The following is a 14,536-nucleotide window of genomic DNA, read 5'->3' as shown; positions in this document are numbered from 1 at the left end:
ATCATTATCGGCCCCTCCCCCTCGCCTAGCCCCTCTTGCCGCTGTGATGCACCTGTCGGGTCTCGTGGAGAGCCGCTGTTGAACATACTAGTAGTAGGGGTTAGCAGTCAGGTGCAACCGGCGGCCTGTGCTTCCCCACAGCGCCCTGCGCCGGTTTTCAGCGGGCTTCTTCGTCGGCCGGCTCCGTCACCATTACTTCGGCATGTTCCACTCTGCACTATTTCTTGCATTTGTCTTGCCTGGCATTCGAATCAATCATTACTTTTCAAGTCTTGTAAACCGAAAGAGTTACCACACTCACCGAGCCTCACCTTCGGTCTGATGTAGGTAGCCTCAGCTAAGACACATCCTATTTGACCCTTCTTTTTCCACGCTGTCACCCACCAGGCGCTATTGGTAGACGTTGGCTGTTGACGTCTTTCATCCCGTGTTACTTGGGGCGGAATTAATTCAATATTGCCTACCGCAGATCTCTTTTGTCCATCTCAACTGCCGCAAAATCTTATTCAGCATAGCCTGTTTTGTCTAGGCTAGCTTGGGCGTGCCTCAGTAGAATTGCCATCGCCGACTGGAACAAACCCCTCTTTCTCCGCAGGAACGTGGTAGCAATGTGAAATTAGCCTTCGTCATCGGCTTGTTCCATGGACACGTAGGCATATAGCCGGTTGGGGAGGTCTTGGATAGGCCATCATCCATCGCTAGAAATATCACTGGCTCTTTCCTGCCTTCGATTGATTACTCCTTTTTTTGCAAAGGTCTTTTACGGTAATCTCTAGTTGCGGTAGCTCATAATGAAGTTTTTCAACGTCATCGATGGCCAACGTCGAAGCAGCGAGCACAAGCACCAATGTACTGACCCTCGTACTGAACAACCGCTATGGGATGCTCCCATTGCGACGCTACAGGATCTTGATCATGCCGTTATTGCAGCTCAGAAAGCCCTCGAGACGTGGGCCAAGACCTCTGTCGAGGAACGCTCAGAATACCTGCGCAAGATCATTGATGCCTATACTACTAACAAGCAGGAACTGATGGAAATCGTGATGAAAGAAACGGGGAAGTCGGTGAGGCGTAATTCACTTCATGACGATATCGCCAACTTGCTAATCGTTCTCCAGAGTTTGATGGCCGAAATAGAAATAGGAAACACCTGCGCGCAGACACTCTACTACAGTGGGCCCTTTATATGACTCTCTTAGAACGACGTAACAGCTCACACGTTTTGCAGCAAACGTCCATTTGGAAGACGAAATCAGTTATGAAGACGAAAAAGTCAAAGTTGTAGCCACTCACTCTCCTCTCGGCGTTGTCGGCGCCATATGCCCCTGGAACTTCCCCCTTATCCTCAGCAACATCAAAGTGATTTCGTCCCTCATCACAGGTAACTGCGTCATTGTCAAGCCGTCGCCCTTCACCCCGTATTCAGTGATGAAATCTGTCGAACTCTGCATCGACATATTCCCCCCCGGTGTCATCCAAGTCGTAAACGGCGACGTTGATCTAGGAATCGCCATGACATTACACCCAGGAATTGCCAAAATCAGCTTCACAGGTACCATCGACACAGGGAAAAGCGTCATGGAAAACTGCTCCAAGACTCTCAAGCGCTTAACGCTGGAACTGGCCGGCAACGATGCCGCCATTGTCACAGATGACGTTGAAATCGGCAAGGCAGCAGAGCTGGTGGCGACAGGGAGCTTTTTCAATGCCGGCCAGATGTGCGTGGCTACGAAACGCGTTTACGTCCATGATTCGATATATGACCAATTTCTTGAGGCTTTCACTGGCGAGGTACGAAAGAAGTACGCCATCAACCACAATGCAGTGGCTCCCAGTCTGTTTGGGCCGGTGTCAAACAAGATGCAGTACGACGCCGTCAAGGAAATCGTTGAAGACTGCAAGAATAACGGGTACAATGTCGTCGCTGCTGATCAGCCGCTGGACAGCAAAGGTTTCTGGATACCACCAACCATCGTGTCGAAACCCCCAGAAGACTCGATCCTTGTGAGGAAAGAACAATTTGGTAGGTCTAATTACATCGCCTACTCACCCATTCACTTAGTCGCCTTTAAATAACCTAACAATTTCAAGGGCCAATCATACCTATCCTTTCATGGTCAGAGGAGGACGACGCAGTGAGACGGGCGAATCTCAGCAACGCCGGTCTGGGTGCATCAGTCTACTGTAGGAATGTTAAGCGTGCTGAGAGGATCGCGAGGGGATTGGAAGCTGGCAGTGTCTGGATCAACATACCCGAGGCGCCCAATCACGGTGCTTTCTTCTCGGGGCAGAAGCATAGCGGTCACGGTGGTGAGATGGGTAAACAAGGGCTGCTATCATATTGCTACACCAAAAGCATACACTTTGGCAAGGTCTAAGCAGCTAAAAAAAGAGCAGATGGCATTGTCGTCTTCGCACGACGTCATGCGATCATTGACCTGCAAAGTTTGAAAATATCACAGCTCTAAGCCGTCTGGGCTCGCTGCTCAATCTCAAACAATTGCCGTGCAAGGTCCTTGAAGGTATCTTCCTCCCTCGTATACTCCACTCCCAGAACTCTCCTCGCCAGCGACGAATCCACGCCAAAGATCCCCTCCGGCAAGTCCGTCTTCTCCGGGTCACCCTTGGGTATTCTACCCTGCAACTGAGGCAGTACCTCTCGGAGGATATTCACGATTCTCTGGTGCGAGATGCCACCAGGACTAACCAGGAACCGGTTCCCTCCAGCTTCGGGCGTGGTCGCAGCTAGCAAATGCGCCCGTGCTGCATCCCTCACGTCAACATAAAGATGCAGACCCTCTGGAGGTACCGGCGATTCGGATGTCAGCTCGGGGTTCAGGAAGTAGTTGTACAAGTTGAAGTTGCTCTGGTTAACCTCCTGAGGGCTCTTAAAGACTGACGAGTCGTAGAACGGGCCGTAGACAAGCGGCGGGTTGATCGTCACGATGTCGAAACTAGGCTGCTTCTCCGCCAGGAACTGCCATGCCGCCTTCTCCGCGAAGGTTTTGCTAGCAACATATGGCAGAAGCCGTTGGTCGGTAGTCTCAGCCTCCTCCCTGGAAACCTTACACCAGTCATTCTCGTTATAGATCTTGGGCGTTTCGGTGATGCGCGGAATGGATATGTCGACCACAGCGGCCGTAGAGCTTGTGATAACCACTCTCTTCACTTCAGGGGCTTTCCGGAGCACGCCGTGGAGGATTTCTGTTGTGCCCTTGATAGCAGGGTCAAGAAAGTCAAGATTCGACTTTCCCTGGCGGAAGTTGTAGGGTGAAGCAGTGTGTAGAATAAGATCGAAGGGCGGGTCAGAGACAAGAACTGTGTCGAAGGCGCCAGGGACGCATATGTCTGGCACTAAGGCGTAGTCGAGTTTGGAGGGAGGGTAAGAAGAAAAGGTGGAGCGGAGCTGGTCAACAGAGGGCTGGGTACGGACGATGGCGCGGACTGAGTGACCTGCCTCGAGAAGCTGAGCGAGGATATGCTGGGCGATGAAGCCGTTGGCACCGGTTAGAAGGACGCGGTTGGACATCTTCGTACTTGTCGTCTGTGTACTGCGATGGAGCTATGGAAATACCCTTCAAAGGCTTTGTCCGGGTACTTGGACGACAGGATAAATGTCACTATATCCCTTGAGTTGCGGTGCCCTACTCAACGTATTTAGCTACATTGACAATAACCTGCATGAATTGATGTGTTTTTCTGAACTTACCAGAATCTTGCGGTAGCCCTAATTTGGTCCTTAGGATTCGATTGTCTTGCGGGATGGTTGGTGGGACTGATGCTGCTGTTGAAGAAATGTCGTCGTTGTTTTTCTGCTCGTATCTGTTCGGGCGTTTCCCCATGTTGTCCGAAGTTTGAGAGGATGCCAAGGGAACTAGCTATACTATTACCCCCACCGCACGACACTGTGATCAGGCGCAAATTCTGCATGCAGGCATGTAGATGTCTCGGTCCCAGGTTTAACTTCCCTGAATGCTACTCTCTTAGAGAATATACTCCTTGTAATGCTGCATCTGACCCAGCTCCACCGTCGCCAAAACTCTAATTAAGTTTCCGAAAATGCAATATGGGGATTTCACGGGCAATTGATAAGGTCGAATCGCACCCCAGAGGAAGGACGGCTGGTACCGTTGAGATAAGCTACCGGGTCTCAGCGCATACCAAGTGGTCGGAGCTCCGGATAGCTGAGCCCGCAGTCGTGCGGAAGTCCGCGCGGTGCGGTGCGGAATCTTGACGACAGTGTGCATGCCATCCCTCAAAGTCATCCATAAAATATACACAAATAGCTTGGTGTCAAATTTTAAGAAAATTTGGACGAATGCTGAGTTGAAATCCGACATTTGGGATGGATATCATGCCCCAACTGTTTTAGGTCCTTACAGTATAGATCCAAGCCCGCTCATTCTAACTGCAAGGAGAACAGGTCTCATCCTTCATCTGTGTTACTGGAAGCTATGTATGCATGTCCATTGAAGACTTACTTTAGAAAGTCAATTTTAGTAACTAGGCCGCCCAACGGCCTAGCTCTCCAATAGGTACTTCAATATCGTAAAGCCGCCCGGTTCGTTTGGAGGCCCCACTCTTTACGGACCGCATAGTCGGTTACTAATGGCCAATACCGGGCGGAAATTTCGAGCCCTGGCCCCGGAAGCCCGATTTTAGACCGGACCCGCAACAAAACTTTGCACCAAGTCGACTTGCCACAAAATTCGAAAAAGAAATGACCAGCCTGGGGGTCGAACCCAGAATCTCCTGATTCCACTGCGAGTCGTAGTCAGACGCCTTGCCATTGGGCCAACCGGCCATTTGTAATGATATCCATCTCTGGATGTTGTCTCGCTTGCCGCACAAGTTGTACATGAAGCTCAACACTAGTATCTCCAAGCAACACTACCTGACACCCACACCACAACTCAGCATTCAACAAACACACTTTTAAAACTCCATTTAGGCACAGAATTTCTTGAAATCAAGCTAAGTATCCCGAATCTCAAAAGGCATGAGGGATAATAATATAATGTCAGTCTTTAACACTTTGCATGTCCAACATGTTGTGTCTTTGCTACTTTTCTGCCTTTTTATTTACTCGTCCGAGTTGCCACAACCTACATATATTCGGGACATGTAGAGAGCAACACATACCTGTACATGAGCAGCAATTCAGAAGAAACATTATTGGTATTTGCCGTAATTGGGATGTTTCGCGAGCATTACTTTTTGACGCCGCACGAGTATGTGCAAAAACCGTTAAACTTGCCCATCTGTAGGTCTTGATGGATCAGAAACATTTCAAGACCTCATCAAAAACACTGGTGCTGCATCGAGTTGTGGAAGCGCCCTTGAATCTAGGATAGAGCGAAGAACAAAGAACTTTTTGGTCCATCACATCAATATTGAGATGACAGCATTCAACTAAGCAAGACTCGCAGGCAGATCAACAGTTGAGAGCTGCGACGACCGGATAAGTAGACAATGCAATTCCCAATCTATACAGAACAATACTCACAAGAATTGCTCACAAGTATGGTGATGGCAAGGTTGATGCTCACTAAACTAAACACACCGATATTTGATTTTTTGACGCGGCTTCGGGGGCGCCCACCAGCGCAACGATATGGATGATATACTTGGCAATGCCACCAAATTATGTAGCACCGAATTCTAGCTTTTGAAGGAATCTAAAGTCTCTCTAGGCAGTGTTCAAATGACAACTCTTTCAGAAATGTCATCAGTTGTCAAGATGCGAGCTCATTAAGGTGATATGTATAGGCGCCTTGGTAATAGTCGCCCAAGGTTTCGACGAGCTTATTGATCTCGATGGCTGCGCAGGAGTTTCACACTTCATGTCTCAATAGGGTAAGAAGATCAATTTAGTTGCGCCGTAATAAACAGCAGTGTGACGGCACATCGATGGTCTGGCGTAAAAACTTCCCTTTCAATTGCCTAATACAGACAGCGAAGAGATAGTGAGCCTGAGTTCTAGTAATTACCTAGTACAGCATAATTTCAAATAGCAAGAGTAAGGCTCGAAGTAAAGAGGAGAGGTATGTTTCCTTCCCTGGCTTTCACGTGTGGAAAGGAAGCTATCGGATCTCAGTCTCACCTGGCGGCTGTCAAGCCGGACGAGCGTCCACCATATAAGCCCGAATTCCGGCTACTGAAACAATCCTTCTTGCTACTAAGATGCCGCTAGCAAATCCCCTCACACTGTCAAAGCAATCAACATCATCCGGTAGTGCACCCCCGTTCTGAAGAAGAAGATTTCTTCTAACATCTTGCCCTGTTCGAAGCGTAGACATCGATCTAAAAAAGTAGCGGAACAGATTCCGTTCGGACCCGTTGAGGGATCAAAATGCTTGCATCGATCGGGGATATATGTTTATTGTTATTCTTCTCATGCGAAATTTCTCGTCAGGCTCAGTAAATGTCCGTTTGGACGGGGGCGGGATTTCCGGCATTTTCCTTTGCCAAGCCTATCCAACCCATGACAAACACTAGGTGTGGGTATACGTAATAGGTAATGAGGCTACAGCCGATCTGAACCGGTTCATCGTGGTGTGATAAAAGTCCCGTGAATTGAGATCGGATTTACCCTTCGGTGCAACCACTCCTTAAAGCCATTTGAGATTCATCTGCTAGGTTGGCGACTCAGCACATGCATATTTCCACTTCACTGTGGGGTTTAGCTGAGCGGGCTTGGCATGTTGCCTGCCGCGTAAACATCATCCGTATATTAAATTCGCATATACAGGGTTGCATTAGTCATATATATTAATTTACGTATTGTCGTTATAACTGTCCGAACAGGTTTGTACTATGCCCACTGCTACCACGTGGGGAACCTCTCGCCCTCCCCTCTTGATGCGGCCAATGCTCTAGTTTCCGGGGTACCACTTGCTGAGGATGGACGTTACGTTTGCAGGGCGACTGAGGTGAGCACAGTGACCGCTGGGCTCGCTCTCGGTCTTGGAACCCTCGGGGAGTACGGCAGCCATGCTCTGCTGGTAGCTAAGAGGAAGGGCATTATCAAGGGTGGCGAACAAGTAGGAGCAGTCGAAGCCGTTGTTCCAGGGCTCGTAGCCAGAAGCGGTGGTAAATGCGCTCAGAGAAGTCCAGGTCATCTCCTTAGCCCACTTCTCCTGCTCGGAGGCGGGGAGGTCGTTGAAACCAACCTCGGGCAGCATGGTGGCATTGCCAACCACACGGTCCTCCTATAACAAGAAGTCAGTATATCCGAAAATTTGATTTCTCCGGAGACTTGGAAATTACGCACCTCAACAACCATCCAGGGCAGAGGTTGACCGCCGAGAAGGTCAAGAAGACTAGCTCCCTTGGGCAGCATGAAGGCGCTGGCGTAGACGATGCTCACAACACCGCCAGAGTTGCCAGCTGCGGAACGAGACTTGACGTCGTAGCCCTCGACGGCGTTGCTAGCGACAACACCGCCATAGGAGTGGGAGTAAACGACGACCTCCTTGCCATCGCCGACGAGCTTGTCCAGCTCAGTGCGCACGGCCGCAACGTCGTCAGAAAGAGTGGCCAAGGGGGTGGTGGTGCCGCCGACTGTGGGGAGGGCAACGATGGAGGCTGAAAAGTCGGCACCGGCCAGCTCAGTGGCAAATGGCTGGAAGGCAGAGGGCAGTTGCCAGGCGCCGGGGACGATGAGAACTGAGGGCTTCATTTCGAAAACTAGAAACAAGAACCACTGGGAACGTGAACTTGGGTCTCTTCGGATAATTGCGAGAGGATCTGGCAAAGAGACGAGTGGGTATTGTTAGGTTGAGAACACGAAAGGATTGGACAGCCTGTCTGAACAAGAGAATGGCTGACGATGAGCACGGCAGATGGTCCTACTCAAATACTAAGTGTTACAGCTACGATGCATGAATCAACGTCCTCAGTAAGGAATATCTCCGAAATGACAACGGTAAGAGTCAACGCGTGGAAGCGGAATATCTGCCAGGTCACCGTCGGATATTGCCTAGCCCATTCCCTATATGGCCTTGATGTCTCCGCCGTGTTAGCGACGTTTTGCGCCATCGGCGGTCTTTCGATATATCCACAAAGGGGCCAACGTGAGCCGTGGGGCATGGCTTCAACCATGAATGTAACCATGGATGTCGATATGGCGCAGGTACCCGAGACAATCGCACATGATAGGCTAAGAGAACAGTTCAGTGGATATAATCCACAGTCTTATGCAAGCACGAGGCGTTGCGATTCTTCAGCAAAACCCTCCAACTCGCAACTTAAGCCTTCTCGCTAAGTAGCTTCGGTTTTAGTCTCCGAAATATTTGCATATCTGGCAGCCTCGGCAGTCGGGTGCGCCGTGATATTATATCTCTTCTGCAATAACAAGTCTTTCCCAAAGGAAACAGTTTTTCGTATGTTCTGACCCCTAGAGATATGACGATAATGACGCACAGAACCCAACCTGATCCACTATGGGCGGCCGCAGCAGATTGCAGGGTTGATGACTCGGCTTGGCCCCCCTTCCGCGATTTCAACATGTCAGGCCTCTTATCCGGCAACAAACATAGAGACCATAATTGCCGCGATGATCTGTCGATTCTTGGGGTTCCATCCGTGGGATGCCAGGCGGGGCCTTGTAGCTTTAGCGGCGGGTCTAGGAAGACGGATTAGACTAGCGCTGCTCCGTACAACTAGTTTCAACGGTTTCTAAGTGAAACGAGCCTCAGAGAGAGCCGTGCACCGGAGCATTTCTAACTCTTTGAAGCTATCGGCTAGTCTCTGCGGAAACCACACTCTTCTGTTCCGAAAGCCAATGTGGATAGTTGACAAAATAGACCAAAGTCCGCTGCATCCTTGTTGCGACATTGACCCCGTTGAAAACCCACAAACTTCTGATGAACCCTCAAGGATATATTCTCGAATCTGATAATCATTGACCAAGACGGCAAGTCTTCGGGCCCAACCTGGGCTTCATCCCCCTATTCTGAGGCCTGTTTTGGCAATGCAGTCCACACGTTTTCTCGGTCGCCCCATAGAACAGGTCGCAGTCTCGATGGAGTTGATGGGGAGCGTTGGGGGTTGTCAAACTTGTCAGACCGAAGAAGAAAAGATGGGCAGTTCATAGTCTTTGACCTGGTTTGGTCGATAGCTGGGATCCGGATAGGCCGTACCGCCTATCCACACGTGTTTGGCAGTTCTGCAACGGCAGACAAGATGTAGGGTAGTGAAGAATTGCCCAGATTCTTCATCGAACTTGGATAAAATGTTTCCCCATCCCCACGTGGTGTATGTTGGAGGGCCCTGTGAGCCGCCTGTTCGGTGATGAACCCCTCTCTTCCATAACAACAACCGTCCGCGACACTGCTGGTCTAGAACGAGAGAGCCTGTGTGGCCATTCCACCGGCCAAACATGGCCGCTTTCTATCCCTACAATGATACGAGCCTCGACCAACCCCAGAGGGACTACCTAATGAAGCTGGCTGGTTTTGCTGAAGAACAAAATCTCGATGAGGATCTGCGAGGATATGTCCGGGCCATCACGATTGCCTTTACGGTGTTCGCCGCCTTTGTAGTTGGCTTACGGTTTCTGGCGCGCCATCTCCAAGCCGCAAGATATCTCATCGACGACTATCTTATGCTATTCGCGCTGGTCTTGCTCGTGGGGAACATGATCATGAACCTGATTCGTAAGTGGAATCACCTTTGTGCAGTAGTAGCAAACTTTAATTAACAACTTGTCAATTTCAGTTGTGGACCATGGAATTGGTCTACACTCAGGCCGATTGACATTGCCAGAGCTTCAATTCCTCGATCGCGTGCGTATCTCCCCCACCGTCGGCCGTTCACAGCCCCAACCTTAATAGCAATAACCATCAAACTAACTTGAGGTGTATAGACCATGATCGGGGCCGAAATTCTATACGTCAACGGCGTGAACATGTATAAAATTGCGCTGTTATTCTTGTACTTGCGCATCTTTCCCATGCGTGAAGTGCGTAGAGGTGCTTGGATCTGCGGCAGCTTGACATCTTTATGGACGCTTGCTTGCGTTATCGCGGCCTCGATTCAATGCCTCCCTTTGAATACGCTGTGGGAGCCTTGGAAGCCTGGCACGTGTATCAACCTGTTTCTCACTCAGCTCTGCATCGCTATCCCGAGCATCATTGTGGATATTGCGATCCTCTATCTACCGATTCCTCACGTCTTGAAGCTCCAGATGAACCGAGCTCAAAGAATCCTAGTCTTGTTCACCTTCTTACTCGGCAGCTATGTTGTCTTCACTAGTATCTATCGTTTCCGCATCTTTTTATTCTTCACAAAGGACGATTCGCCATGTAAGTCTTGATCATCAAGCCCAAGTACCGGCTAGCTGCCTCTGTACTCACCTACCGCAGATACCCTTGCCCAAGGACTCGCTTGGAACATTATCGAGATTAGTAGTGGAATTGTGTCGGCATGTCTACCAACTTTGGTAGGAACTCGCACAATATGCTTGCTTGGGTCAACGCTAACAGTCCTTTAGGGTCCTATCGTTCGCATCTTATGGAAGGGTCTCCTCGACTCGGCCCAGCGAAGTGGCCTTGACAAGTACGGCAGATCGTCAGCCAACAAAAAGTCCGCAGGAAGGTCAGCAGGTATGACCATTGGTGGGGGACGGTCTGGAACCGCCTCCCACGCAAGAGCAGCGTCGAAGGACTGGTCAAAGTTCTCTGAAGGCCAAAACGACAAGTCCGGTCTGCGAGAAGAGGCCAAGTACGGTATCGGTCTTAAGACAATGGGAGGAGATGACGCCAGCAGCTCGCACAGCTCCCGTGGCTCGAACGACATCGAATTAATGCCCCAGAGCAAGAGCTCTGTGAGTGTCACAGTGAGGAGTCCTGGAAGGGCAAATTTCGCCGAAAATGATGAGGGCCCAACGGCTAAAGATCATTACCACGGGACGAAACTCTCGAAACGCAATGGACCAAGCTACCCTCATCACGACAACAGAATCTGGCAACATCGCGAGGTAGAAATAACAACGGAACCTGTTGAGCCGGAATCAATGTTACCTGAGCCTAACAGGAAAAGAACATCGGGAGTATTATGAGACGGGCAATCTCATTGGCCACAAGAGAGCCCAATGACAACTATATGTACAAACTTGTAATCGTGGTCTTCAGTAATTTTATACATTATTAGATTTATCAAACAACTAAAGTCATTCAAGATGCCTTGGATTCCTTTAACCCCAAAACTGAATGAACTTATGGAGAGACAATTACCCATTTCTCAGATAACCCCACTGCCAATCGTTTGACTCTTGATACAATAAGTTCCACTATCGCCTTTGCAGTTGCAATCTCACTTTTGGCCAGTAAGCAAGTGAACATTGTGTACTTGTGTGCCCCTTCCTCCCGGGTCGTAGCCAGCCTCTAGATTGAGGGAGTATTTCTTGAAAGGACCATGATATCAGAGGGATCTAACATTCAATATTAGAGACATTCACCACTATGATATTCAAAAGCCTTACTACCGAAATGTCGAGAAAAGTAGCTGCAGCCACAAATGAATGTAAACCATTGGAAGCCATCTCCTAGCATTATGCAAAAGTGACACTATACGCAAACAACCAAAGCGCCACTTGAACGAAAGAAGAGTGTGTTTTCAAAAAGACTGCGTCAATTTACCACGGTCCCAATCTCCATGGACCTGCCCTATTTTGGAATTTTAAGCCCATATTTGATTTGCGCCGTACCCAAGACGCTTCTTTGGCAAGTGCTGACGCACCTGTCGCAAATGCCACTTGGTTTGTCAACGATTCTATCGCAGTTGCAGTCGGTACACTGGCACAAGAAATGGCGAGCGTTGGGAGGCTTGCTTATGATCGTTGTCATCATGAAGGCTTCGGGAATCGTTGGTGCGTTGAACTTGTAGACTTGACGTGCAAAATAAACAACGTTGTAGTTGATGGACAACGAAATTTAGGGTATTGCTTTAAGCTCCATGCTTCCGTAATTTATAGCGTTGATGATCAAGGGTCAAATCAGTGAAGTATGCATGTTTCTCTCAGTGAATCGACATAGATCACCACGTTGTGCGTGTTTAAGCTCATTGCTCTTGGAGTTGTGAAATAGTTAGCAATTGGTTTCTACCTATCAATCGCCTTCTGCTCTACAACCACAGATAATTTGAGTGAATTTATCTGTGAGAACTGTAGCGCTTTAAACCTTGGACCTATTCTTTGAGCATCAGGTGTTACGTTTCGTCAAATTAGGTTTACTATGTTTACTCACCATGTTCATTTTCCCTTTCAGAATAATTCAGCGGCCACCAAGCTTCTCCGAGCGGTTCTAGTTTGTTTAATTACTCTCAGGCTCGTCTCTAACCTTTACAGAGACTCCTCCCTAGGGAGGTGCATGACAGCGTAGATGTGTGCTATAGCTATCGAAGTCATCCGTACCCAGATAGTGTATCCCCACAGGTATTGGGTTCGCGCGCTGATTGCAAAGACGATGTGATGTGCAATAAAGTGAAAGCCTGATTATCCCAGACCCTGGGGACTGGGAAAGGCAAAACTGGGACGAAGCAAGATGTGAGCACGGTCATCTTTCTTCCCTTCATTCAACCATGCAAGTGCCACGTTCGGCATTATGTCAGACCGGCTAATGGAAAACGCGCTTTAGCTTCCTTTTTAGGTTTAGAGCCTATTCCAATCTGGCACGTTGTGTCACTAATAGTTGAACTCTGCTGGGATTTCAAATTCAAACATGACGCTATTTGCTCAGGTGGGACGGACTACCATTTTCAGTTCAAAAACCCGCAGACGGGTATCAAGTGGAATTAATTAAGGAATTCCTTGAACTCCCTCGCATCAGGTGGCTTATCGTATCTTCTTTTGCCCCCTCTTTTAGATCGCATCTAGAATCATTTACACCTAATGCTCACTCTTACACGGCGAACACTCAGCGAAACTAGACACAGAATTGTTAATCGGCTCTCAATTATATATAGGAAACTTGCATTGCAATGTGGAGTTTTGAGCTTCCAAAATCTTTTTCAGAGGTCGGACTGGCCAGAGGGTGACCTTCTGTGACTTGATAAATTAGGGTCAAGTTAAAGTGCCGGATGGAGAACGGGAGTTCTGGCTAGCTTGCCTCGGCTCCATAAACCCAGCTCGGCCCGAAACACTAAATCTAGCCTGTGACTTGATTTCTACCCATTGTCTCATAGTCTTCTGGTAGTTTTTGACACATTCTTTTCTCTTCTATTGGTTTTCAGATTTCAAATGGGGTGCATGACGTTTGGCAGATATACTAGTAGTTCGGACGAAGGCTCGAGCAACCTTTGCGTCTGCTACTTGAGGCCTATATAAGTGGAAACACGGCGCGGCCCAAAAACATTTTCCTAGTTTCCAGTCAATGAATTATGTATACCGCTCGTTATGTCTTCACTAAGAGTTGGTGTTATCGGCGCCACCGGAATGACGGGATCTCACGCGGCCGTGGAGCTGCTCAACCGAGGTCATAAGGTTGTGGGCATATCGAGAAGCCCTTCAAGACTCGGAAAGCACGAGCGCTACGAACCAAAAAGTATCGAACTAGGGAACTCCGATGTGATGGAAATCGCGAAGCAGCTACATGGCTTAGACGTAGTTGTAAACGCATATGGGCCACATAGTCAACTGGGCTCTGCCTTCGCATACAGCGAGTGACCCCTTTACTCACCTAAAAAACTTCATTCCGCTAACCTTCCGTACCCAGGGTCATTTGTTGAAATGACGAGAAAAATACTACTGGCTTCTAAAGAGGCCAAGGTGCCGTACTTTGTCATGGTAGGGGGGGCTGGAAGCCTGGAATTGCCAGACAGACCGTACATGACTGCCGCCGACGATGCCAGCTTTTTCTCAGCATATGGCAGAGCGATGATTGCAAGCGAAGCGTACATCACACACTGCCAGGACTGGGACGACAATTTTGCTGCACGGCTCCGAGCAGCTCGCGATTCATGGCTTGCAGAGCGTGAGGGAAGGGGTACTGAGGAGACAAGAGAGGTGCTCGCCAGCATGGACAAAACCATGTCGGACATGAGCAGTCAAGGGGTCGATTTCATCACCGGAGCGCGTGCAACCTACATGTTCTTTGACGGTAATACGTCTTTCAAATGGACCTACATTTCTCCTCCACCACTTTATAGACCTGGTACTCGCACAGGACTGTACGAGGTTGTCCTTGACAGAATGCCGCTTCAACTTGAGGAGAACGGGGAAGGCGGTGATAACCTCTTCACATTTGAGGGACGTCTCCAAAGCATTTCCGTGACGGATATGGCGGTTGCAATCGCAGATGAGGTTGAGCAGCAGACTAAAGTATGGAAACATTGGTGTCCTTACACGAAGGGTCTGGATGACAAACCAGGACCAACATATGCTACAATTGAAAGGCCTATATAGACATGAAAACAGAGCATTGCCGAATTATCAATCGAAAATTTATACGAACAATTCTAATCACGCTAACGCCGTTTGCTTGTATGATTCAAGTGCAGCTCAGGGTGCCTTCCCATCAGTGTTTCTTCTCAGTTC

General features: G+C 49.0%; 5 protein-coding genes across 5 annotated transcripts; 3 read left to right on the top strand and 2 right to left on the bottom strand.

The window, feature by feature from the left end:
* Window positions 1–791: 791 nt before the first annotated feature.
* On the top strand, window positions 792–2,378 carry CTRU02_204385 (aldehyde dehydrogenase; the record flags this gene model as incomplete). The annotated part of the gene is made up of 3 exons (XM_036731342.1): window positions 792–1,173; window positions 1,229–2,023; window positions 2,092–2,378. 3 exons carry the CDS (start codon window positions 792–794, stop codon window positions 2,376–2,378), a joined length of 1,464 nt encoding a protein of 487 aa, XP_036577002.1.
* An 86-nt stretch (window positions 2,379–2,464) lies between these two features.
* Window positions 2,465–3,529, bottom strand: CTRU02_204384 (nad dependent epimerase; the record flags this gene model as incomplete). The annotated part of the gene is made up of 1 exon (XM_036731341.1): window positions 2,465–3,529. One exon carries the CDS (start codon window positions 3,527–3,529, stop codon window positions 2,465–2,467), a length of 1,065 nt encoding a protein of 354 aa, XP_036577001.1.
* A 3,346-nt stretch (window positions 3,530–6,875) lies between these two features.
* On the bottom strand, window positions 6,876–7,681 carry CTRU02_204383 (uncharacterized protein; the record flags this gene model as incomplete). The annotated part of the gene is made up of 2 exons (XM_036731340.1): window positions 6,876–7,211; window positions 7,274–7,681. The coding sequence occupies 2 exons, from the start codon at window positions 7,679–7,681 to the stop codon at window positions 6,876–6,878; spliced, it is 744 nt and encodes a 247-aa protein (XP_036577000.1).
* A 1,701-nt stretch (window positions 7,682–9,382) lies between these two features.
* CTRU02_204382 (uncharacterized protein) lies at window positions 9,383–11,062 on the top strand (the record flags this gene model as incomplete). The annotated part of the gene is made up of 5 exons (XM_036731339.1): window positions 9,383–9,659; window positions 9,721–9,788; window positions 9,869–10,307; window positions 10,368–10,444; window positions 10,496–11,062. The coding sequence occupies 5 exons, from the start codon at window positions 9,383–9,385 to the stop codon at window positions 11,060–11,062; spliced, it is 1,428 nt and encodes a 475-aa protein (XP_036576999.1).
* A 2,334-nt stretch (window positions 11,063–13,396) lies between these two features.
* Window positions 13,397–14,404, top strand: CTRU02_204381 (nad-dependent epimerase dehydratase; the record flags this gene model as incomplete). The annotated part of the gene is made up of 2 exons (XM_036731338.2): window positions 13,397–13,658; window positions 13,716–14,404. The coding sequence occupies 2 exons, from the start codon at window positions 13,397–13,399 to the stop codon at window positions 14,402–14,404; spliced, it is 951 nt and encodes a 316-aa protein (XP_036576998.2).
* Between the last annotated feature and the right edge of the window lie 132 nt (window positions 14,405–14,536).

The sequence above is a fragment of the Colletotrichum truncatum genome, assembly GCF_014235925.2.
Source record: "Colletotrichum truncatum strain CMES1059 chromosome Unknown Contig_0002, whole genome shotgun sequence".
Classification (NCBI taxonomy): Eukaryota; Fungi; Ascomycota; class Sordariomycetes; order Glomerellales; family Glomerellaceae; genus Colletotrichum; species Colletotrichum truncatum.
Note: the sequence above shows the minus strand (reverse complement) of the source record. Positions and strands in the feature narration are given on the sequence as shown.